Raw genomic sequence first — 25,667 nt, 5'->3', positions numbered from 1 at the left:
TTTGTGTGTGTACACCTGTGATAGCCTAAATTGAGTCCTGTGTGCAGCAGAGGGGGTTTTGCATCTCTTATGATTTCCAAATCACACATGGCTGTGCATGGGTTAATAATTTAAGTAAACTACCCACCAGCTCAGACTGATATCTAATGTAAACTGCAAAAATTGCCAGTGAGAAAGGTTCAAGAGACAAACTTTCCTCCTTGGTGACATCTTTACAGCCTATAGCTTGAATGCTCTTCTTTAACTGTGTGTAGGTGGCTGTGTAATTGGAAGTTTCTGTTGATGAAATGGAGGAATCTAGTTTAGTGTCTCTTTCTTTAAACCAACAATGCCAGCACAGCTGATAAGAATGAAAAAAGAAGCCATGAAAGGTAGCAAACAGGCTTTAAATACGGGAAGCAGATCTGGAAGAAAAAAAAGGCAGGCTGCAATCACTGCAGTAACTGTTAGCTTCAAGAGCAACTTGACTGCTCATGGACTCTTCCAGTTCCCCATACAGAAAAGTTTTGCCTTATAGCCACCTTCCACACCTATCATCAAAGGAAGAGAAGGGAAAACACCACTTTGAATGTCAGAACAGTTATGTTGCATAAGAATTATTGACTGGCATTTTTATTTATTATGAAATGTTCAAGACACTGTAAAAGAATCTCTAGTCACTAAGATAATCACAACTGGCCTTGCAAAGGGTAACTTGGCACTCTCTGGGTAAATTTTCCTTGTGAGATGTCTTGTCCCGTGGTGCAGGATGGGGCTTCTCTAAGGCTGACAAGAGCAGGAATGCTTGGGAGGCTTTGGTGGGGGCTGTGGCTGCGCCACCATTCTTGCAGTTGGAGTTATAAGCAGAGAAATAGTTCCTCCTGTAGAGCTCTGCTCGGCTCTTGCAGCAACCAAGCTTGCTCATCAGCAGGAAGAAATCCCTCCGAAATGCTTTGGTGAAAATCGCATAGAGAAAGGGGTTTGCACAGGAGTTGACGGGGTAAAATAAAACCAGCAGGATCTTGGAGTTGGTCACTGTGATGAGAGGAACTTTGAAGGCAGCGGATATGGCAAAAAAGGAGATGGGGGCCATGCAGGTGAAATCCGTGAAGATCAGTATTGCCATTCTCTTGGCAATCTTGGTGTCTTTATTGGCAGCTACCAGCTCCGGGTTCTGCACAGCGATGTAAATCTTGATGTAGCAAGCACAAATGACAACGAAGGCGACAACATTCAGCACCAAGATCAGCAGGATGTATGCTTGGGACAGGCCCGTTTCGATATCCATGGGCAAACAGATGCTGACCTTCATGTAGCTGCTGACCCCGAAGAGAGGCAGCACGGCTATCCCGATGGAGAAGAGCCAGCCCCCGAGCATGATGGGCACGGCGTGCCGCAGCCGCAGCTTGCGGTCCAGCTGCATGGCGTAGGTGATGGTGTGCCAGCGCTCCAGGGTGATCACCGTCAGCGTGTACACCGACAGCTCGCTGGCAAACACCGTGAAGAAGCCGGCCGTGCTGCAGCCGCTGCCCGTCTGCCAGTCGATGGCGTGGTTGTAGTACTGCCCGCTGGTCTGGGCGTCCACGGAGGCGATGAGCAGCAGGTACAGCCCCATGCAGAAGTCGGCGAAGGAGAGGTTGCACATGAGGAAGCGAGGGACGGTGAGCTTGTAGTGGCTGGTCAGGAGAACGAGGAGCACGGTGAAATTGCCGGCGATGGCGAGGATGTTTATGAACCAGATCAGCACTCTGAGGAAGCTGTATCCCAGGATGTCTTCGCAGGGATTAAAGGCATCTGGTTCCGGAGTGCACGTGAGGACTTTTGGCTGGCAGAAGTCATACTCAAAGTCAAAGCCAGCCATTTCGCTGTCATCAAAAATGGTTGAGTAGCTGTAGGGAGAACTTTCATAATCTGTTGCAAAGGGGTGCGTCTTCCTCTCCGCTGACCACAGCAACGTGTTGTTGGAGTCGTCGCTGTAACCATGAAAAAACCACCCCCCCAAACAGAAGTGAATTATTTGTTACATGCCACTCGCATTCTTTTTCTAAAGACATCAGATAACAGTTGTTAAACAGTGACTTCCTCCATGTGTTTCTACAGGGTGTTTACAGATAATGAAGCCTTGTAAGGATGCTTTGTGTTTGGAAAGCAGCCTTGGAGAGCAGCAGGGGTCACAGTCCCATCCACAGAAATGCTCTCTTACACAACTTGCTTATTTGTAAGTACTTCACTTTTACTGCTTTGTGAAGGAGCCATGGTTCTCATGCTGCTGGTTGGCTGCAGTCCAAGCTACAGTAACACTTGGGCTGATAGATTACAGGTTTGATGCACAGAGGTTTTGCAGGTAGTTGTAGAAGCCATACTAAAGTAACCTATGGATTTTAACTGTGCACCTTTGGTCCCCTTAGGAAAGGCACTTAGCAAACAAATTCCTGAGACTGTGTATGGCTTGGGAGGGGCTGGGGAATTTGCTGTTCGCAGTATTATAGGGCAAGGAGTAGTAAATCATACTGATAGCTAGGAGTTTATTAATTTTAGGCTGCATCCACTGCCTAATTAAAAATGTTGTAGGTTTTTAAGATGGATTTCTAAAACCTCTAGGTCATTAAGAGTGTGGTGATAAGCCTGCCAAAGAAGAAATGTGTTAAAAGCAAACACTGTCTTTTCTGGCACTTCCCTGCCATAACAGGTGCCCATTTCCCAACTGCCCAATCATCCTGACTGTGAGTGTTTGGTGGGAAAACGCTCAGTCTGCAGTGTGAGACCTGGAAAATATCTCTATTGAGGACAACTCTTGAAAAAACTGGTAGCTTTTAAATTTAAATACACGCTTAAGCTTCCACATCTACTGAAGCACGTCCATTTAATGATATTTCTGGAGCAGGGTCTTAACTGGCAAATGAAACTGAGCTGCTTTTCAGCCATTCCTGTGGGGCAAATAATGTCCCAGACTTATTATCCTTACTTCTCTCTGTACATGGAAAATTGCCCAATGTCTTGCATTTACTTGCCTGGCTCAAACTGGAAGAGCAGGGAATACATTTGATTCTATTTACTTACAAAAATGATTGTGATTTTCTGAGAGGCTGTCTCAATGTGCTGCTATATGCAAGCTGGATTTTTGTGGATTTTTTTTTCTTTACTAATAAGAATTCAGGACTTTCATATGGTTTCTGCTGTAGGTCTGCAGCCATTAAGCCCATTAACCATAACCTTACTTTCACTTGGTTATTATAATGCCTGCTCAGAGAATTGCTGGGATTGGGATTTGCCAAAGCAAAAAGCTTCAGGGGCCAATAGGCTGGGCAGACTATTTAATGCACAGCAGGAGCACAAAGATGCTAATCCAAAACAAGCAGACAGATAAAACCAAATGGCAAGTGCAGGAGGCCTCACCAACCAGCAAACAAGATAATGTCCAAGGAAGTAATTATCCCAATGAATCAATCACATTTCAGCTGTATTTAACCATTGGAATTTTGTGACCATAACCTTGTTTCTTCTAGACTTTAGAATGCTTTGACGCCACATCAGGGCTGCTAAGAAGTCCCAAGGTCTCCCATGTAGCTGCAGAGGGATGAAGAATAGCAAATCTTTAAACTTCTCCCTTAAAAGCTGGGTTAGAACCTGTGTCATCCAGCGCAGCCAACACAACAGTTCTGATATTAGCCTTTCTCATTGTCACACTGAACACTGTCAAGCAAAACTGTGATGATATGAAAAGACATGTTTAGACGGAGTAAACCACTGGCACGGGGTCATCACACTTCTAGCTCAGGGACTCCATTCTACCATGGAAAACTATTGATATACACAGTTTGAATTATCCTTTCTATAGGCAAAAAAAAAAGAGAAGGTTAACAATAACAGCTCTTCTTTGAATCACACCAGTAACAGCATGTATTTCAGGGAATGGGAAGTCTCCATGTAGGCCACTAACTTCTGTAAATATTTAATCACAATTTTGAAATCCTTTCAGAATTCAGAAGGCAAACTGGAATGAGAAAGTGTGTGAAATCATGAGGGTTTTTTATTCCCCTTTTGAAAATCCAAATCTTGGTTTAATGATAGTAAAACTGTGCAACTTGTAGGGGTGACTGAATTGGCAGGCAAAGACCTGCTTAGTGAAAAAACATGTGAACAGGAGAAAGGGGAGGAGGTCTGTATTTGCTACTTCCATCATCTCTATGCAGAGAGGTACTTACAGCATTTCGTTAGTCGGTTTCCTCATGGTGCTTTCACACTCCTTGGAGAAGTTGTCAAAAATGGAAAACAACAAATTCTGTCTGCAAGAAGGATGAGAAGAAAGTTAATTTGCAGGCTGGATTTTGGCCAAAGCCTTGTCTTCTCTGCAAGTGATCTTCAGAGACACGTAAGGTAAGCAAGCGCTGGCCTCAAGGCAGCACAAATGTTCCTGCAGACATCTGGAAGTGGGAAGGAGAAGACTTCAAATGCTGTGAAAATAGGCAGTGTCAGGAGATGTAAAGTGTGTAAGGATGATCTTTCAGCTTGGTTATTGTGCAAGATTTTTTTTTTTCATAGTGAAATAACTTAAACTTGAATTAAATGGTGTATTTTGAAATATGGTATTGAAGTGGGCCAGATTCTCCACCAGGATGAATGGAAGCAGTTGGAGAAGTGCCTGTTAACAGCTGCTGGGAAACTGGCCTGATACAGAACCCCAGAATGAGTCAGGTTGGAAGGGACCATGGTCCATCTGGTCCAACCTTCCTTTGTCATCCTAGAGCACATTCCAGACAGTTCTGGAATATCCCCAGTGAGCGAGTCTCCACACCCTCTCCATACAACCTGTTCCAGTGCTTGGTTATCTGCACAGAAGGAAGTTCTTCCTCATATTCAGATGGAACTTCCTGTGCATCAGTTCCTGCCAGTTGCCTCTTGTCCTACTGCCCAGCACCACCGAGCAGAGCCTGGTCCATCCCCTTGACACCCTCCCTTTAGACACTGACAGACATTGATAAAGTTCCCTCTCTTTCTCTCTTCTCGGGGCTGAACAGCCCCGGCTCCCTCAGCCTTTCTTCACAAAAGAGATTCTCCAGACCCTTGATCATCTTTGTTGCTCTAGGAGCCCCATGTCTCTCTCATCCTGAGGATCCCAGAACTGGGCACAGCACTCCAGACTGGCCTCCCCAGGGCTGAGCAGAGGGGCAGGATCACCTCCCTGACCTGCTGGCAGTGCAGTTCCTAATGCAGCCCAGGACACCATTGGCCTTCTCGGCCATAAGGACACACTGCTGGCTCGGGGACAGGTCCCCGGGTCCTCCGCAGAGCTGTTTTCCAGCAGCTCAGCCCCAAGCCCATGCTGCTGCATGGGGTGAATCTTCCCCAGGTGACCCTATTTTAAAAGCTGTATGGGATCCAGAGGCAGACTTTGCAAGCTTGAAGTAAAGCAGTTTGAATAGTACAAGTTGAAAGATGATACATTTGGCAAAATCTCTGGTTTTGAACTTTTGAAAGTAGCAGCCTGGTACTCTACCAGTATGAATGGAAATGGCTTTGTCTCACCTCATTGCTGATGCTCTTGATAGGAGAGCAGTCATTTCCTGATTTGCATGGGATTTCCTCCACAGCAATTTATTAAGAAAACAGTCACTTAATATAAGAAAATGACTTACTAAGGCATGTCTGTTTTCATAGACCATGCCCATGCTTCAAAGTCAAGCACCACAAAACAATGGAGTATCAGAAATGTAGTTATCTTTATCAGAATATATACCTTTTTTTATCTGCCAGAGTTGCTCCTGCATTTAATACACTCAGAGATGTGATCTGTGACAGAATCAGTTCATTAGCAATGGAAATGCTTAACAGTAGAATCTTTGTTCAGTTCTTGCAGAATCAAGAACTTAGTAAAATGAGGCAGGCAGAGAAAGCACAGATTAACTCCTAATTTTACCCTAAAGAATTGGAATGTACTCCTGCCTTGAAGTGAAGGCCTGGGGGTGACAATGATCAGGCCTCCCACAACTGCCTGCTCAGTATGTCATTTCTGTGGCCTTCGTTTGAGATGGGTGAGAAACGAGGCACCTCCATGGCTCAAACCAAACCCATTTCGGGTTGCTTTGGCTGCCTGAAGCCAACTGGGGGTTGGTTTCTTTGAAACATAAATGCTGAAAAATGAGCTCCACTTGTCTTTGCTTAACTGGCCCAAGTTTGTGGATGCAAAGCTCTCCCTGTGCCACGGTTTCCAGTTGTGGGGAGAACAATACTGTCGATTACTTGAAATGGTTGGAACTAAATCATGTAACCTCTCTCTGTAGGCTTGTGGCAGGCATTAAATTTTGGTGGGCAACTGAAAGCTTGCCCTTTCTACTGTGTCATCATATCACCTGTATTAAGTAAGCTAAAGGCTACAGGGGTTTCATTTTATTTTTAATTAGGGCAATGTGCTATTGATAATGGTTTGTTTTCTGTATGCCAGTAGGTTTTTAATTGAGATCCCAAGAAAAATGTAAGCTTCAAACAAAATTAGAATAATGTTTCTGCTAGCAGATCCGGGGCACAGTATGGGATCCATTTCTTCTCTAAAATAAATGGACATAATTTTCCTGGTCTTAGCAGAGATTTGCTGTTTCCTGCAAGGCCTTGCAATGCACCACAGCTTCCCTGTAACTGGAATGAAGATAATTAAACCATGTGAGCTGAATAAAGCAGAATTGCCATTTTGGAACTTCTGAAGCACTGCAGTACCGTAATGTGCTATTTGGACTTACCTTTCTGTCCTTAGATTCCGAAAAGCACAGCAGTGGCTGGGATATGTTAGGACAGCTTCCAGAAGACTGCTGAATTTATCCAGTGGTGGCAGCCTCTTTAATGAGTAAGATGAGGTTGCATTTAAGACCTGAATGGCCTCAAGCCCGTAACTAGGCAGGGACTCCAGCGCTGTTGAAGAAATATCCCTGCGAAATAAAGAGAGCATTCACTTTTCTTTTCATCCCTATAAAAATACCACCAAAGCATGACAGTAGGTAACAGCAACTGTTTTTTTCATAAAGATCCAGATCTACAAAGCCGATTCTGCACCTGATGGCCAGCTCAGAGACATGGTCTGTGAAACTACAGAGCAGCAGGGTAAGATTGTCCCTATGGCTCAGCAGCTCCAGCCAGGCAAGGAGCTCCCTTGGTCCTGGGGAAACTGAAACCCACCACTCCAGGGGCTGTGTCCTGACCTTTCCATTTGAAATTCATGCATGGAGTGAGGGAAGCCTCCTTAAGCCAGAGACAGCGAGAGAAGAAGGTGGGCAATAGTGACTCTCCAGCGAGTTAACAGGTAGGACACCCTCCTCGCTCTCTGCTTGGCTCTGAAGGGCTGTTCTAGGTGCTTTAATTAAATGGCTGTTAATTAAAACCCCAAAAGAATCTGTCATTCTTGCCAAGACAAACTTAAGCAGTTTGGCTTACAGTAACTTCTGAGGGGCTGTTTGTGTGAAGAAAGTCCATCAGTGACTAAGGATTTTCAGAGTCAGGACACTAAACAAAGGAAAAAACAGGCCCACAATTCTGAAAATGATGTCAGTAATGCCATGTTCCATAAAGCACCAATAAAAGGCACAAAAAAGGCACGTGCAGCACAAAGTGCTATTTACAGAAGCACACTGTGTTTTATTGCCAGGGCAGCCCTCCAGTCAGTCCTTGATTAATAAATCATGAGGATGATAATAATGAGTTTTATTCAGCATGAGCTTACAGCGTGCAATCAACTGGTTCACTTTTATAAAGAAGTTCTAAACCTATATATTGCCAAAACATGTCCATCCTACCAAAGGACAAGTTAGTTTACAATGTCAGAATATAAGACACAGGATCAGGAGGATCTGACACAAATAAAGCAAAAACCAAAATGTCTAAGAGGTGGAGATCAATGCCAACATTAGAACTGATATGTGCTGTGCAAACTCCTTTCACTCTCTAATTTCATGGCATCTCCTTGACATGTTTCCACTTTGTATACAGAGGGTAAGAGCTCAAATCTCCTTCCAGACTCGAAGCCTGTGTTTGCTGTGGTGACACAGCCCTGGTGGCACAGTGCAGTTCCCACAGGACACTCAGGTCATGGAGCTGTGGCTACTTACAGGACATCTGGCCCTGTGGCCCCTCTCAGGGCATCATTGTGTATCCGCCTGAGGTTCTTGTTGTCCTTCAGGATTCTGTGGAACCAAAAATGAACTCTCTTTACATCTGTGTTTTAAAAATAATTTTTTTGGTTTCTTCTTCACATCTGTTTAAATTCTTTCTCCCACCACAGCAGTGATTGTTGCACTGCCTGGCTGGGGAGTGCTTGTATTTCCCATGTGACCTTTACTTCCTCTGATGCCATCAGATCATTATCATCTACAATTAAATGTGATAAATTCCAAATTCTTCTGACTTAAACCAGGAACAACCAGTCTGGTTCTTTCACTACAGTAGCAAATATACATTTTGCCCAAACCAACACACCAGTCCCCCGGGGTGGGAGAGGGATTAAAAACTATTGATATTTCCAGACATTGATGTTTCCAGCCCATCCTTAGTCTGGGCTACTCTTTCAAGTTCTACACTAATTTATGAAATTTTCTTAAGAATTTATGAGCTTTTTTCACAAAAGCTGTACTATTTTAAGGGATGCTGTTTCAGGAAGAGCAGTGAGAGCTGCAGGATTAACAATTGAGTCACAATGACACTGAAAGCTGCAGTTTTCTCATGGGTATTGGGAAACAGAGGACACAACCGGTTAAAGTGAAGGAAGAGCCTCTGACTATTTAAATTCTTATTTGCTGTGTAAATTACTGAGGAGGGATAGCATACTCACAATTGATTCAGCTTTGTCCCATTGAAGGCATGGCTGTGGATATCTTCAAATCCATTTTTATACAACTTGCTGGAGATTAAATAAACATCAGGGAAAAAGATATGGAAAAGGTGAGGTTGTGTTTTGTACTACAAGTTTCAAACCTCGGTGCTGCATTCATTTTAATGATTAGAGGCTCTGCTTATAGAAAGAATGAAGGTAACTGTAGCTTTTAAATTAAGAAAGGTGCAGTTTAAGTTCTCAAAGCTCCTTCCTGTTTAGCTGCTGAAGAGAAATTCTGCTGAGGTACAAATCCTCCCCCTGCTGAGGGGCTCGCCTTTGCCTGCCTGGGGCTGAGATCCAGAAACAAGACATTAGTCCAGCTAAGCTCCTGGCACACAGACAACAGCCTGGAGGCAGGAGACCTGGATTTTGTGGTGTCAGCAGGTGCAGATGGAAGACTGCACGGCTTAGAGAGGTGTCAGGTGGAAAGCAACTGTAAAGCCTGGAGGGAGCTGCTGGATTGCACATCCTCTATGGATGGACAAATCTTCCAAGGGACAGCTTTGCAGAGAGGCAGAGGTGAGTTGTGTATCACCCAGCAGGCAGTGAGTTACCAGCTTCTCCAAGGTGCTGCTGCCAGGCTTGATTTGTGCTGTGGGAGCCTTGCTGTTCCTTTCACTGCAAAGGGACACTGGATGCCACCCTGCTTGATTCCCCACACTGGGGCCAGAGTTCTGCCACACCTCAGGCCCAGCTCTTTTCCTTCAGTAGGAAATGTAACCTATGGGTCTATTAATATCTATTTGGGATATTAAGTTCATGTATTCAATAGAAATTCAATATAGTCACTTGTATTTATTACTTTTTCTTTAATATTAAGCCCTATTAGAAAACGTGGAACTGTTTATGAATTAAACAACATTTTTGTTGCTTTTTTCACTTGCTTCTGGGATAGCACAAACTGGCCCTATGAAACCTGCTCCCAAGTGCTCAAGTGTGGAGAGCACCTGACTCCACTTGATAGATGATATCTACCTCAGCACAACGCTGAAATTAAGTGATAGCCTTAAATACCATGACAATGTGTAGGATCCATTTCCCAATCCACAAGAAACATTAACTGCTGGAAAGGCTAAATTAGCTATTTGCAGTGCAAAGTGTGACTGCAGGGTGACTTTACACCTCCACAGATTACTTGTATTTCACCAGACCATGCTGTAAGCAGGAGGAATTACTCCACCTAATTACAGCTAACAACATGGGGTGGGGTTAACATGTAGCTCTACAATTAGGAAGCTGCTGATAAGATAGTTCTTTTCTTCTTGTGGTGAGCTTCCAATCACAAAAGGATGGGAGAAAAATGACTGTTGGCTGTTTCCTGACTTAGACTCCCTACCATTTAATACATTTTAGGGTTACAGTAAAGACTTTAAGCACCTTTCTGCATCTCTTTTATGTTCATTTTCTTGCACCGTTAGCAGAATAATAATTTTTCTGAAGTTATTTTGAGAACTTGCTGGGAGGAAAGAGGCTCATAAGATGAAATGATGCACTAATCCAAGCAATTGCTCCTCTTTAGCATCGTGTAGGAGTAGCATTCAGTCACATTTATGCCCAGTTCCTCTCTCATTTCCAGAAGGTATTGGTCAATATATAAAATCTGGGTTAAAATTACTGTCATGCTGGCACATCAGCCTGATGAAGAGCCGATCAGCTGCAGTTCTCGCTCATGTGCACAGCTCGTTTGCAGGTACAAATACCCATGGAGTTTTGGGCAGGGTTCCCATTGGATGTGAACTGGAGCTGGCCCCCAAGGGCTAGGCTTGTGGCTACCATGCCAAGTGGGTGTCTGCTGCTGCTGCTCTCTGTGGCTCAGAGGGTCCTTCCTTGGGAAAACCCAAATTTCGGCTAAGAGGCTCAGCTTGTGATTTCTCCTCTTCCAGCACTACTTTGTGGAAGTTTTCCTGAAGCTAAGTGAGCTGTGAAATTCATACTGAGTTCTTGCTGTGCTGGCAGAGGACATTACACCTTGGCTTTCTGCTGCTTTCTGCATTCCTCAGGTGGGGCATCTCATAGCATCAAACCCACCCATCTCACAGGGGGCTGAAGCAATGAACCCACTGCTGGCTAAAAGGGAAGTCTTGTGTGTGGAGACTTACGGGGATCTTATAGGAAAGCAAGCTGAGGCAAAAGAAATCAGGGTGAGAAGCAACATCTGTAGTTTGTACCAATTTATTCTGTCTCCATCCCTCCTCTTCAGAGGGACCCTGTGCAGCTGAAGCTCAGCTCCCTCAGACTGCTTGGTCCCTGAAAGCACAGTTTCAAGAAACCACATCCTTGAGGTAAGAACAGAGACTTGGCTTCCAGTGCAGTTTTTGTAGTTTATATCCTGCTGATGGTATTTTTAAAAACAACATCGCATGGAAGATGAAGATTTAGATCCCTGGTCCTATTTTCTTTCCTAAATGAAACTCTGCTCTTCATCTTGAAGAACATCCCTGAGTTTCTTAGGCATTTAAAATTCAACACACAATACATATTTATTTTTTATAGGGCTTAATGTCAAGATTTTCATGAAGTCAGCCCACTTTCCTCAAGCAGAAGTGTTATCCTCACAGAAGGAACTGGAGCTAGGATTATTTTACTCACAGTGTCAGTGATTCATTGTTCATCCCTTGGAAAGCATTTTGTGGTATAATTGTCATACGCAAGTTATCACAGAGCTCCCTTTGGAAGGAAAGAAAAAAGGTGTTTTTGTCAGTGTCTCAGGAACGAGATGGAAAACACAGCTGGGTTAGCATGGGTCTCTACTTACAAAATAAAATGAGCTTCCATTGAGAAGATCTGTGTCAGGTCTGGAAATTGTCTTATTCCAGTGTTACAAATGCTCCTAGAGAAAAGCATAATTCCTTTTTATAGAAGAAAATATTACCAGAGTGGATGCAATGAGAAGCCAACTTGGTAGGTGTAAGCTTAACAGTGCATTAAAAAGGGACTGACAAATCTGATTTTTAAAGTAGGCTCCAAAGGTATTTGTAAGGCCTGTAAAAATCAAGTTTTCGGAATTCTCAAGCAGTGTCCTAGAGGAGCAGCATATGTTCTCACTACATTAAACATGAGGGAGAGATTTTAGTTACATCTTTTGTTTAGTACTCTGTTAGTCTGCAAGCTTTATTCTAGAAATAAGCACTTATCAGAAGTACTTTGCAGACTTCTGTTTTGTCCATCACTGCCCTGCCCTTGTACACTGAAAGACCTCACTATTGGCTAACTCCAAGTTAAAGCTGTTGTAAACAATGTACGTACTTCTAGGATACTCTAATGCATGAAAAACCTTTTTTCCTTACACTCCTTAATTTGATTTGTCTACTCCTTTGTAGAAAAGAATAAATAGAGCAAACAGAAAAGGAATAGAGCTCTTTCTTACAAGTATTTTAGCCTTGGAAGATTTCTGAACGCTCCGTCCTCAATATGCAACAGATTTTTCGTGTTCAGGATTAATCTGCAGCGAGGGAAAAATATTTCAGTATTACAATCAGTATAGATTTGGGAGGGCCCTGAGTTTTGCCTGCAATTTACATTCTCAGAAAACAGCCTGCAAATGTGCTGCTGGGTGCATTTTGCGGTGCTGTTGGTAATAAAAATAGCCTGCAATTTTTTTAGGCAGCCAACAAAAGATATCACTGCCTGAATTCTCATGGTTCTCTGAGCTGGTCTGGGTTGGATGTCCTGGTCACTGTGGGAGTTAGCATTTTGGGCTTGGACATGGGGCCAAGCCTGGACCTGAGGCTGCGTGTGTGCCTGGTCCTTGCTCCACCATTGGATCCCTTCAATCATCCCTCGTTTCCATTACATTACTGATGCTCTTGCTAGCCAGGAAAGGCAGTTCCTCAGATAGTTTAACCTCTTAGGAGCTCCATGGACTTCCTTGGAGCAGTGGTTGGTAGAAGCAGATCAGCAGAAACTGGGAGAGGAATATGTGAGAAGTTCTCTTTGCTAGTGGTCAGTCAAAAACCAGGCAGATCTCTTAACCAAGGAGCACTTCCTGCAGCTGAACTATCTGGAACAGCTCTGCTTGTCCTAAAGCTCAATAACTGAAGCCCAGCTCCCTTCCAGCCCATGACTTACAAAATAGAAAGGTTTTAGCATGTGAAATGGTAAGAAGTTGAAATTCAAGGATGCCACTACCTTGAAATTCAAGGATACTCACTACCTTGATCATCCATTGAACGTGGACTTGAGTGCAGCTTAGGACATCAAACACGCAGTGTGAGTCCTGCACAGCTCTCAAGATTCAAGGAGGTCTTTTTGCCAGCTTCCTATAGCTCTTTAATGGCCTTGCTTAGCTTTTGGGAAGGGAAGTTTTTGGGATTTGGAAGACAGGCCTAAGACAAGGTATCGATAAACTATAGGTGAATGCATGGGGTTAAATCTTTCATTCCTTCCTAAGCACACCACTGATTCTAGTGGAAGCTGGACTCAGTCAGAGGTTGACTAATCTGTATCCTTTGCTTATGTGAGTGACTGGCTTCAGTAATGTTCACATGTGAAAGAAAAAAGAGCTAAATTTGTCCTCAGTTGCACAATTTTCAGCCACTCACTGGTCATGCTGTGCGAAAAACGCAGTAATGAGATATTGAATCAGATTTAGAGTTTCCAATTTCACTAAATATTTCGGAGCATTCTCCCAGTCGTTGCTTTTAACTCTCTCTCTCAGATGCCTGTGCTATGGAGGTCAAGTTTAAAATCAGTGCATGTTCTGTTTGAGTAATATTTTAGTGCTCCACAGAAGAGCTATGCATACTAAGCAGCTGTATTTAAATGATGTAGGGCTTTGAAAGCGGCATCTTCAAAAAGAAAGATTTTTCTCATCTGTTGTCGTCTCAAATTATTTCCCCACTTAGAAAACCTGACAGTGCCAGAGCTCCCTTCCTGCCACTGAGCTCACTGAAAGCAGTGGGACTCCGTGCAGGGATGTCTCTGCATGAGCTAGATCTCCACGGCCAGGCCTTACAGAGTGCTGCTCACTGTTTTATACAGTACTCTGGAGAGAAATGTTTCTCATCACAGATCTCAGTCAAAGCCAATCAAAGTAACAGAGACAGATTTGGTCCAGGAATACTTCTCTGCAGCCTGTTTACCCCTCGGTGATCCGAAACCACAGCATGGATGCCTTTTTTTAACTGGTGCTCACATTTCAGACAAGGAGGGAAGGCTGTCAAAGGCACTCGCTTCTATTCTCTCCAGGGAGTCACTCTGAGAGATTTCACTACAATGAAAACAGCAGACACAAAGCAACACATTACCAGAAAAGACCCCAGAAATTGGCTTTCCACTTTGTATTTCCTTCTTTATGCACACTTGTTCAACCCCTCCTATCAGTCTTGTCCATGTCTCGCCTCAGACATCCTGGCAGGTGGTCCCAGAGGGGCTTGAGAGAGGACCAGCCTTTTTCTGTCTTGGCAAAAGGAAAAGCCAACCCTTAGGAATAAATGCCACTGTAAGAGCCAATTTCCATTTCCTCAGTAAATTGCAGGTAAGCTAGAGACTGAGGGCCAGAACTAATGTAAGCAGAGTGAGCCCAAGCCTCATGAGCTTTTTCCTCCCTCCCATCGTTGGTTCTCGTTTAGTGAATTTATTTGTGGGGTGAGGATGTGGATAATGTTCATGGTGCTTCATATGTTATTATCAAGCCAGAACTATGGTCCTCTCATTCACAGATGTAGAAATATACAGATATGGATTCAGCACACTTCATGAGCAATGTTTGGATTTAAATGCCATTTTGATTACATGTATGAAAACTGAAAGGCAGTGTCTCTTTTCATCCTGTATTTGGTGGCACTCTTGGATTGTGATGTACAGATGCTCCTATTCCACATGTGTACTCAAGATTAATCAATACTGACATAGAAAAACAAAACCAATTTATTAGATGCTTGTTAAATGCTAGTAAGATCTAAGAGGCTATGCAAAACTGAGTCCTGAAAGTAATTAGTATACACTGATGCATATATAAGGGAAAGATCTTCAAAATTTCTCAACAGAATTGGCTAGAAGGGCACGCAAAGCAAACCTAAGATTATACACTCTCAAGAAAAAATATTTTCCAAACAACTGGAATGTATTTACACCATCAGAGTCACTATTGTCACATCCTGAGTGTTAGCTTAATTCAATTGCAATTATGAGAAGACAACTCTATTTGTGATACAAAATCCCTTAGACCAGAATAAATTCTGTATTTCATTTGTAGTGGCAAAGGGGGATGCACACTAGAAATCACACTAGTTTTGTGTGTGTGTTAAAAAATTACCAAGGATTCTTTTCATCATCATAATTCAGTGAGAATGTTATTTTTGGTATTGCATTGGTTACTTATAAATGAAAGATGGATGTAGAATAAGTGGCCTGCTGGGCACCTAATCCTCAGAGATTCACAGGCTGGGAGGGATCAGTGCCCACTCACAGAACTTTTTTGGGATCTGAAACATGGTTCTTCTATGGGATCCTCCCTGTCAGCCACAGTTTTTCTATTTACATGTGTTGCAATGACTTATGGCACGAGAGTAATTTATCCAGAGAGTGATGTGTTGCCAAATAGCTTATTCAGAGATTTATAATTAAAAAATATGCATTTTTAAGCTGCACTAAATAGCAATAAAATGATGGAGTGTTTTACAAACTAACTTCAGAAAAATACATTGATTCCCACACAGTAAATTTGGAGAGATTCATTAAAAGCACACAAAAAGATCAATTAAATTCCTGTTATGGAAGGGATGATGTCCAAGAACAAAGCATTCTTTATGAAGAATGTGACATGTGTACAGTTTGAGAAAGTGTAGTCTCAAGTCATACAGGTAGGAGGAATTTTGTAGATTTAAGTTGGTCTCCAGTGTGAAAATGATTTAAGTTCTCATTAAACATTCAGATGCAAGTGGATGCAAGAAAACAGCACCACTGGATTCTGCTTTAATACTGTATTGCTGTTGGATATGTGCAGCAGAGAAGGACAAATAGAGCACCTTGAAAAAACAGCATCTTCTGTGCTGCTGCTTAAGTTCTGGGGGAGGTCATTCCCCTGCTCTTCACTGCATTGCTGTGTCATCAACTTTGTCCTTTAAAGGCCACTCAATGCAGACAAAATAAAAAATAAAAAATAAAAGGAGACTCAAGCATGCCATTTCAGCTGGAATAACAGCAGAAATGAGGGCAAGAGGGGTGAGAAGAGCCTTATGGTCTGAATCCTTGATGGAAAATAGATACAATGCTGAGGGTCAAGAAGCAGTGCAGACCCGGTGAGCAAAATTACAGCACTTGCAAACTGAAAGATCAAAGAAAGGGCTCAATCCTACTGATGCCCTGCCGAGCTTATCTCTCACTGCAAAATGCTGAAAAAATGCCTTATTTGGGTCTTCTATAAATGCATAATGTGCCATGGCTGTCATTGCAGAGGTAATGTTTGATGACAGAAATCTATCTCCTCTGCTAATCAAATGCTCCTCTCATCAGTTACTAAGCTGTATCCAGTTCTCTCTGACATGATTAATATTTCATTATTTGATCTCTAAACAGCTGTTAAAAATCACACATTTTCAAAGGAATTTTGTATACTGTTTACATGAAAAGGAATGCTATGTTTATCCTTCCCCTGTGGTTTTATTTCATCAATAGAGTGTATTAGCGTTTTTCCATTATTATAAAAGGATGATTTTTAAAAGAAATTAAGGAAAAGCCTATGGAAAATATTGACAACTTACATGATGAAGGCATCTTGAAGTCCTTCAAATGCATGTGATGGGATTACTTTTACAGGGAGATGAGTAAATGATCTGAAAAAAAAAAGAAGAGAGGGAGGAAAGGGTTGTAAGGCATGGGGTTTCCTTGTTTATAATTGTACCATTATGTTGGGGAGAAAACCAGTAAATCATAATACCACCTTATTTTCCCACAGTTCTCTGTACCTCTGGCGCCTGATCCATTTGGCATTGATCTCAGTTAAATGGAATTCAACAGATATTGGGTCAGTTCCTCAACAGCATAAATCTGAGACCATCAAATCAATAATAATCATAACCTATTAAGTAAATTTATAGCCTGATGAAAGTAGGCTGCTTCTTTCACAGTTAAAGGAAGCTATTACTCTTTAAAACTATTTAAAGAAGTGAAGAAGCCACTCAGAAGTGGCTTTCACATAAAGCTTTCTCTATTCAAACAGTATCTTTGTGTTGGCTGCACCATGTCCTCCTCCCAGCAATACCTCTGTAATGTTGCAGTGTGGCGTCATGAATGCGGCTGTGCACAAAGTGTAGAAGAACTTCAAATCAGGCTGGTATAATGGAATTCTTTTTCCTAAATAAAATGCATCAGTGTGGTCAGGTGATTTAAAGCAAGTGTGGATTTTAATTTTTTAGTTTCTCTAATTGAGAAATTAACAATGATGTGGGAGAGAGAGCCACATTTTACCATTCTCCACATCTGAGCCACAGTACTTTTACCAGCCAATTTATCTATCCATGACCACACTCTCTCTGATAACAGCCATAGGAAAATATTTAACATATTTCAAAATGTTATCTCTGTGAAAAGAGATAATTGCTCTGTTTTGCTTCAGAATCACAAATATCTAGTCAGAGACATTTGTTTCCCATCCTTAAACTCACCCCCTCAAGGCTTTTTGACTGAAATGTTTTTGTGCTATTCATATAACCTGCTTTTTTTCATTGTTATCATAGTCCTTTATATGAAGAAATATGTTTATTATTATCAATATTTATGTTAAATGTTCATCAAGCATTTTATGTAAATATTTAGATATTTTTAATATATTTAAACACATGGCATTCCTACACATTAGAAAGGCAGGCTGTCTAGCATACTGTGTCTGGGGGTTACAAAAATCTGGATGTAGCAAGGAGCCTGGAAGTCACTTCCTAGCTATGTTCCAAAAAGTCTGTATGATTTGGGGCAAATAATTTAGTTCCCTTGGACCTTGTCTCCCTTCAGTAGACTGGGAATAACAATGCTTCCCTACCTAACAAGGATATATATGTTTGTCATTCCATTGTGATTGGGTCATACCTGTCTCTAGATTGATGCTGGCATGTTTTGCTGTGCGTGAGGTTTGGCTAAATCAGGAATGAAACTAAGTCATGCAGCTTGAAGAATGTATTTTTCCCTGAAGGGTAGAGACAGGTAGAAGTAATCTGCTGTGGGTTTTAACACTCTGAGCCAAAAGGAAAATAACTTCAGGAAGAAGCAAAAAGTAGAAGCTGAGAAATTCCTGCTCTATAAATCTGTAACTGCACCATCAGCTCAGGAACAAAGGAAATGGAAATGTGACTGAAGGTGCAAAAAATAAACTCAAATCTTGGCATTCAGTTACATCAGGCCATGAGCCTACTACCTCCCTGTGACATGCTGGTGCGTGAGCAGCGTGCTGGTTGTAATGGTGATGGCTTGGAGTGACAGGTGATCATCTTCAAGGTCCTTTCCAACACAAACCATTCTATGATTCTACGAATATTTACTGAACGACCCCAGCTGTCTCAGCCTTGTCTCTTTAGGAGAGGTGCTCCAGCCCACTGAGCATTTTCGTGGCCTCCTCTGGGCTCGTTCCAGTGGGTCCACATCCTTCCTGTGCTGGAAGCCCTCGAGCTGGGTGCAGCTTTCCAGGAGGGTTCTCACAAGAGCATAGTGAAGGGGAGAATCCCCTCCCTCGCCCTGCTGGCCGTGCTGCTTTGGATGCAGCCCAGAATACCACTGGCTTTCTGGGCTGCCAGCACACATTGCTGGCTCATGTCCAACCTCTCCTCCACCAGCACCCAAGTCCCTGCCAGGGCTGCTCTAGATCCATTCCCTGCCCGGCCTGTGTTTGTGCTTGGGATTGCCCTGGCCCACATGCAGGACCTTGCACTTGGCCTTGCTGAACTCCATGAGGTTTGCACAGTCTCAAGGCCTCGAGCCTCTCCCACCTCTCAAGGTCCCTTCTCTCCACCGTGCCAATCCCACCACACAGCTCAGGGCCATCCCCAAACCTGCTGAGAATGAGCTCTGTCCCACCAACCACGTTGCCAACAAAGATGTAAATCAGAGCTGGTCCCCGTATGAGCCCTGAGGAGTGTCACTTGTCCTGCTCTCCACTCAGACATTGAGCCATTGACTAGCAATGAGTGCAACCACCCAGCCAACTCCTTATCCAGCAAGTGGCCCACACATCAAACCCATCTCTCTCCAATTTTAACAAAAGGATGTCATGCAGGCCAGTGTCAAGTGCTCTGCACAGTCCAGATAGATGATATCAGTGGCTTATTATCATCCACCTCTGCTGTAACCTCATCCTGGAAGGCCACCCAATTTGTCAGCATAAGATTTGCCCTTAGTGAAGCCACATCGGCTGTCACAAATCACTTCCTTAGCTTCCATGCGCCTTTGCATTTCTTGCAGGAGGGTCTTCTCCAGGATCCTGCCAGGCATGAAGATGAGACTGAGTGGCATGTATTTCTTTGGGTATTCCTTATTTTCCTCTGTAAAAATGGGGGTTATGCTTCCCCTTTTCTTAATTCCATCAGGGTGTCAGCTTTCCTAACCTGATCCCGTCTGCTTAATTTTTCTGTGTTTCTCCCAGGCTACCTGTACCTGCTTCCACCTTCTTCCCTTCCTTTTGTGTTTGAGTTTGTCCAGGAGTTCCTTGTTCATCCATGCAGGCCTCCTGGTGATTTGCCTGACTTCCTCTTTCTTGGGATGTATCACTCCTGAGCTTGGAGCTGATCTGGAGCTTTCTTGGGCCCCTTTTCCCTCCAGGGCTTTTCCCCCTGGGACTCTGCCAAGCAGGTGCCTGAAAAGACCAAAGGCTGCTGAAGTCAGGGGTAATGAGCTTGCTGTGTGCCCTCCTCGCTGTCCTGAGGTCCTCAAACTCATTTATGGTCTTGGCAGCCAAGGTTGCCCTTGGGCTTCACATTCCCCACCAGCCTCTCCTTGTTGGTGAGAACAAAGCCCACACTGCACCTCTCCTCCTTGGCTTCTCTATCACTTGGAGACAGAAGTTATCATCAAAGGATTCCAGGAACCTCTTGGACTGCTTATGTCCTGCTGTGGTTGAAGAACCCCCTGAGGACTAGGAGTTGTGAATGTGAGCCTGTTGCTCTCTGTAGATGTCTCATCTGCTCAGTCTTCTTGGTGGGGTGGCCTGTTCAGATTTCTTTCTGACAGCACTCAGATTGTGAAACTCAGATATGGCTATTCAGCTGAGGAAGCTTTTGACAAAAAATGTTTTTACAAAGCTACAAAGCTTCTATACATCTAACTTGCCCACACTGCTGGCCTGACTTCTGTAGCTCATGAAAGGAGGGAGGCACCCATCTTTAACACAAGTTGCCTCCACTGTTTTGAAGACTTTTGTTAAAGGAAAAATATTTGCACTTTTAAGAAAACTTGTAAAGTTTCTTTCATATCTAATGCATCATGACCTCTATGCTTGTACTCATTGCTGTCATTCAGTGCTGACGATGCTGCAGCTCCACAGAATTGCAGGACTACTCATCCTTGGAAAAAGACAGAAAGAAGTGGAGCCAGACTTCTTGGCATTCAGCAGCCCTTGGCATTTCTATCTTATCAAGATTGATTTTCAAGGTGTGTAATTCTAGGCAATAAGGTTTGAAATGGCCAACCTAAATGCATTTAAGGCTATCCAGGAGCATTTGGAAAGACAGGAACTGCCACCACATCGACTGGAGCTCCAAGAAAAGCTTTTGAGAGCTCTGGATGCCCCAAGAGCTCAGAAACACTTGTAGTCCTGCTGAGGAGGAGTCAAAGCCCAAGCCCACTCACACCACTGGAGGAAATTGCTGTATTACAGAAGTGACCTTTTGCAAAAAGTGTTTAGTTGAAGTATAATAATATACTTCGACTTCAATTATATATATATATAAATATAATACAATAATAATAACATAAAAACCACAGGCCCAATAGCAAGAGATGTGAATGAGTTATTGTAGCTGGATTGGTTGCTATATTTTAATATGTCTATTTTATAGGATTACTTGTATTTTTAATGCCCAAAAGGTGAACATATAAGGTAGACTCTTGTTGGCAAGCATTTGAATCTGTAGCATCCTTAAACTTGGGAGGATTAAGTATATTGATGGAAACAATGGCTGAAAAAACACTATTTTCCTAGGATCTTTATCAGCTTCTGGAGGCCAGCGTAAAGGGTTGGCAATGATTTTTAAAGCCTTGTATATTGGGCATTACCTACCTGAAATGTGAACTGTCATATCACACAAGCACCCAAACAGCATTTTTCACTAGGTGATGATGGGTCACATAATCCCCTATGGAAGACACTTTGTCTCTGAAACAGAATTCTTTTGACAATCCCAAAGAGCCAAATATTCCCCCAATGAAGACATGATAGAACTATCTATTTCAGGCTTTTGCCACAAATTTTGTATTTGATATTTTGTAATTTGGAGCCTGATCAAATGTCACTCACCCAACTGCAGAAGCTCTGCACATGGGCACACATTCAGATACAGCAAAGTGAACCTCAGCATGAAATGAAAGTTTTGAAGGGGCAAAAAGATCTTAAGTTATCCAATGCCCATTGCTGCATGGTTGGAGTTGGGTGCCTATACAACTAGACTTTGCTTAAAACACCAAAAGTACATATGAGATTTCAAAAGAAGAAAAATAATGTTTTGTTTCAAAATATAATAGTGTATTAAAGATTATTTTTCCTTCTGAGACTAAGAGGATGTGTAGCTGCTGTAGCCAAAGGGCATTCAAAGGTGTCTGAATAATGGAGGTTCTATAGTGTTTGTGTAATGTCCAAACTAACAACAGGAACTTGAGAAAAAATATGGTCAATTCAGGACAGTATAAACCCCATAATTCTGCAACCTGTCAGAAGCCAAATAATTTTGAAAAAGTTTTTTAGCAATAATGTCACATGGCAAGGATAATCTGGGTAAAGAAAAATGCCTGAAATTTCCCTATGGGATATAAACTACGGATATAGCAAAGTATCAAAAATACATTTGGAAGCACAGATCATTACAGCATCAGATTTTAGTCAGATCTAGGTGGAATTACATATTGGAGCATATTTTCTTGACTGACCATACAATTAAGAAGGACTTTTCTGAGGTCTAGCACAGATGGAAGGATGTGGGCACCCCAGGAACTGTGCTGGAACAACCTAAAGCACCATTTCCCCCCCACATTATTCATGCACTTGCAGCACCACACTGCGATTTTCCTGGTACAGATGTGGCAATGAGGGGACAAAATTAACATTCTTTTGCTTTCCCTCTCATGCACAGAACTGTGCAGGGGAAGAAGAGAGCTAGGAGGAATGGGAGAGTATGGAAAGAGAAGCAGTCAGTACTAACAAAACTCCAAAAACTGTATGAATAAGAGAGAGGGGAAAGAGTAAGACAGAGAGAGGGGAACTGTGCAGGGGAAGAAGAGAGCTAGGAGGACTGGGAGAGTATGGAAAGAGAGGCAGTCAGTACTAACAAAGCTCCAAAAACTCTATGAATAAGAGAGAGGGGAAAGAGTAAGACAGAGAGAGGGGAAGACAACAGCTAAATGGATAAGAATAAACTGGTATGAAAACCAGACGAAGAAATGGAAGAAAAGTAAAAGAGGTTGAATAACAACTAAAAAAAGTGAGAATGCATGTACACCTGTGGGGTTAGCGACTACATTAATTTGTACAGCTTTGTAATTATATGATGAATGCAAGCTTTCTATTAAAAAATACAAAGAGGGAAAATTTTAATAGTATAGGTTCAGGTTCAATATAAATCAGGTTGGAAGCAGAAGGAGCTGGATATGTCTGTGAAAGACAGGGATTTTTTTTAACTTCTAAGTGTAAATATTTCCTCTGTAGGAGTATCGAGCTAAATCTTGGTTGAACTCTTTTCTGACTGCAAAGCTGGTTTCTACAGCCAGCCTAATAGTGAGACTTTGTGTACAATCATCAGGATTAAATGTTATATTGAAGGTAGAAAGGAAATTTTATTTTCTTCTTTTTGTCCATTACCTAGCCCTGTTGCTCTCAGTGAGGCAGAAATGGCAGCAGCCATAAACCCATTATCCCTCCTAACGTGCTCACTGAGGTTGAGATGTGGTTTCTTTTTGGGGTGACAGATGGACCAAGGAGAAATAAAAGATGAACCCAAACCAGAGAAATAAAATCAGGTACATTTAGGGCTCTTGATAACCTCTCTGGGCTGTGATGTGCATCATCCTAATAGACATGCTTAATCCACTGCCTGCTCTGCATGTGCTGTGAATACTGGGGAAGAAACGTGATGGGAGAGTATCCTGCTCCCATGGGCTCTGCCTTCTCAGACACTAAGGTAACACAGGGAAATAGGGAGAGAACAAATCCAGGGCACAGATTTTTCTAGAATCTCTGCCTTTGGAGGAATGGTTCACATGGCTCTAGATTAGTACAAATTAGGTTTTCTTGCTCCTCTCCATTCTTGAGCTAGGGAGTAAGGGAAGAGGAGATCAGGGTTAATATCATCCCTAGAGAATTTCAAGAGTGAGTTAAATTTACAAACAAGTCAGATGAAAATGGAAAACACAGACTTTGTTACCAAAAGGGTCATAATATGAAAACCCCAGCTCAATTCATGCAGAGATAACAAAGTGATCCTGGAAATGGCAACCATCCTATGGGCTGCTCCTCTAATCCCATATTTTGATGCCATGACTGTTTAGATCAGGGCTGTAACTGAGAGAGAGCCCATAAACAAAACAACAGAGCCCATAAACAACACAACACTTGAATAACTATGTATATCAATTATTTGGTCTGGTGTCCTAGACCATGAGCTTTGACTATGGTGTGTGAGTGGGGAAAGGGAATGCCCACGATGCCTTGTTATTTTAATTTAATCCTAATTCCCAGCAAAGCATTAAGCAGAAAGCTATGATGGACCACCCTGCAAAGATCTCAACAGCTGTCAAAACTCACGGCAGCTTTTTTACTAAGAGAGGGGGAAAAGAAAATAGTCATTAACTTGTCAATGAGCTGAACCTCAAGAAGATGCAATGAGGCCAGTGAAGAGGATTTTGATGCTTCAGGATAGAGGGAAAATGAATCACACAAACTTTGGGAGAGGAGGTTAAAGAAGTCCAACAGAGTTGTGAAAGAAAAAAACAAACCTTAGAACTGACAGAACGCTTAAGGTGACTTCTCAAGACTTTATCAGGTCTCTTTAAATCTAACCATGCCACTACAAGGCGATGGTTCTGGAACAGGAAAGGCAGTTTATGCCTCCTGCCACAGCGAGACAGCACAGAAAGCCCTGACACCTGCACCCCGTTGCTCTGTCACTGAGAAAAAGTGGACAAGAAAAAGTCCCGAAAGGACGCGCGTCTTCTCCCCAAGGGGAAAACTCTACGTCCGCGTTTGTTTGAACTTTGAAAGTTCGAAAACTCCAGCCTCACGTCCCGCACCTCCGCGAGGCCAGGGATGCTCCAATCCCGCACGGCGGCGGGTGCAAAGGCACGGCAGTGCCCCCGTCCCGTGCCCCCCAAACCCCGTCCCGGTCCGTGTGCGAGCAGCCCGCGGTACTTACGCGCGGGCGGGCGCGGGCAGCGCGCCGTGCGCTGGCGGCGGGCAGCGCAGCGCTCCGTGCGTGCAGGCGCAGCGCAGCGGGCAGCGCCCGCCCGCGCCCGCAGAGCCCGGCAGCAGCAGCAGCAGCCCCCCCCCCCCCCCCCCGCCCCCTCTCGCTCGCCTCTGCCCGCCCGCAGCCCGCGGGACGCGGCCCCGCGCCCCCGCCTCCTCCGCCCGCCTCCCCCGCCCCGGGGCGGGAGTGCCGCCCGCCGCCGCGGGGATGCCGCGCTCCGGCCCCCGCGGCTTCCCGGGAAACGTCCCTCCACGGCTGCTCTGACTGAGAAAGTTGGCTGCACAGGCTACAGGTGGCTGGCAGAAGGTTTCCATGGACTGTCAGAAGTTCTGGTCCCCGCGGTCCTGCCTAGGCGGGACTACAAGCGATGCTGCCCGCTCCTAGCGGAAAGGTCCCCAGTGCCCCTCTTCCTAGAGGGAAAGCTGTGAGAAGGTGTGGGCCCTGCAAGCACCCATTTATCCGGCTGTGAAGGTCTTTGAGAGTTCGTGCCTGGGGAAAATGTGCCGCATTTCCCTTAACGGGGTAAATTAGTGCATTGTATTTTGGATACAGCAGCCTTGTTGGAGGATGGAAGGGGTCGGGATACAAATGTCCGTGTCAAACGCTCTTTACGGCTCCACGCACGGTCGCTGTATTGCTGGTGAAGAATTATAATTTGCCTACTGGGTGATCGGAGAGGCATCTCTGAGTGCCTGACTCTTTATGATCAATTATACCCTTTGTGTGGAAGCAGCAATCATGTTCTCAGCACTGCTTTTCACAAAGGTTCATCCATTTTGTAAAGGACTGTTGTCCACATAACTGTCATTGCTGTTGTTGTTGTTTATTGTTACAACTGTAGCTTTGAGAATCTGGAAAGAATCTAGTTAGAAGCTACTTAGAAATCAGGACCTTATTTATGGTGAGTGATGGAGCAAGCCACCAAAAAGATAATTGTTCCCCAGAGCAGGCTTTGCAAAATAAGTATAAGGGTATGGGTACATCATCCTATCCCTCTCTTCAAGTGTATCCAGGAAACATCAGAGTCAAGGAGGGAATGACCCAGCACCACATGGGATTCATCTGACAACAATTCTTCCAACTTTAAAATAATGGAATCAAATAATAAGGCCTTATACATTTCAGGAATAAAATGTGAGACAGGAAGGAGGTGTGAGACGTGTGGTTCAGGGCATGCCTGTGTTCTCAGCAGGGACTGAGTAATGGGAAATAGTTAGCAACTGCTAAGAACTTCCCTGGAC

At 43.5% G+C, this 25,667-nt stretch overlaps 1 protein-coding gene across 1 annotated transcript; it reads right to left on the bottom strand.

The window, feature by feature from the left end:
• Positions 1-652: 652 nt before the first annotated feature.
• Positions 653-24,740, bottom strand: LOC121346358 (lutropin-choriogonadotropic hormone receptor). The gene is made up of 11 exons (XM_041424113.1): positions 24,376-24,740; positions 16,537-16,608; positions 13,968-14,042; positions 12,201-12,275; positions 11,589-11,663; positions 11,423-11,500; positions 8,792-8,860; positions 8,073-8,147; positions 6,714-6,899; positions 4,185-4,265; positions 653-1,952 (listed from the first exon to the last, which is right to left on the bottom strand). Exons 1-11 carry the CDS (start codon positions 24,738-24,740, stop codon positions 653-655), a joined length of 2,451 nt encoding a protein of 816 aa, XP_041280047.1.
• Between the last annotated feature and the right edge of the window lie 927 nt (positions 24,741-25,667).

This window comes from Onychostruthus taczanowskii, unplaced genomic scaffold, assembly GCF_017590055.1.
Source record: "Onychostruthus taczanowskii isolate IOZ18803 unplaced genomic scaffold, ASM1759005v1 scaffold80, whole genome shotgun sequence".
Taxonomy (NCBI): domain Eukaryota; kingdom Metazoa; phylum Chordata; class Aves; order Passeriformes; family Passeridae; genus Onychostruthus; species Onychostruthus taczanowskii.
The sequence above is the reverse complement of the archived record's forward strand: the minus strand, read 5'-3'. Positions and strand labels throughout refer to the sequence as shown.

Coding starts and splice junctions, on each gene's coding strand:
- LOC121346358 (XM_041424113.1), bottom strand. CDS start 24,740: ATGGAAACCTTCTGCCAGCCACCTGTAGCCTGTGCAGCCAACTTTCTC. Junction 8,861..11,422: donor AACAATGAATCACTGACACT/GTGAGTAAAATA, acceptor TTTAATCTCCAG/CAAGTTGTATAAAAATGGAT. Junction 1,953..4,184: donor AAACCGACTAACGAAATGCT/GTAAGTACCTCT, acceptor TCATGGTTACAG/CGACGACTCCAACAACACGT.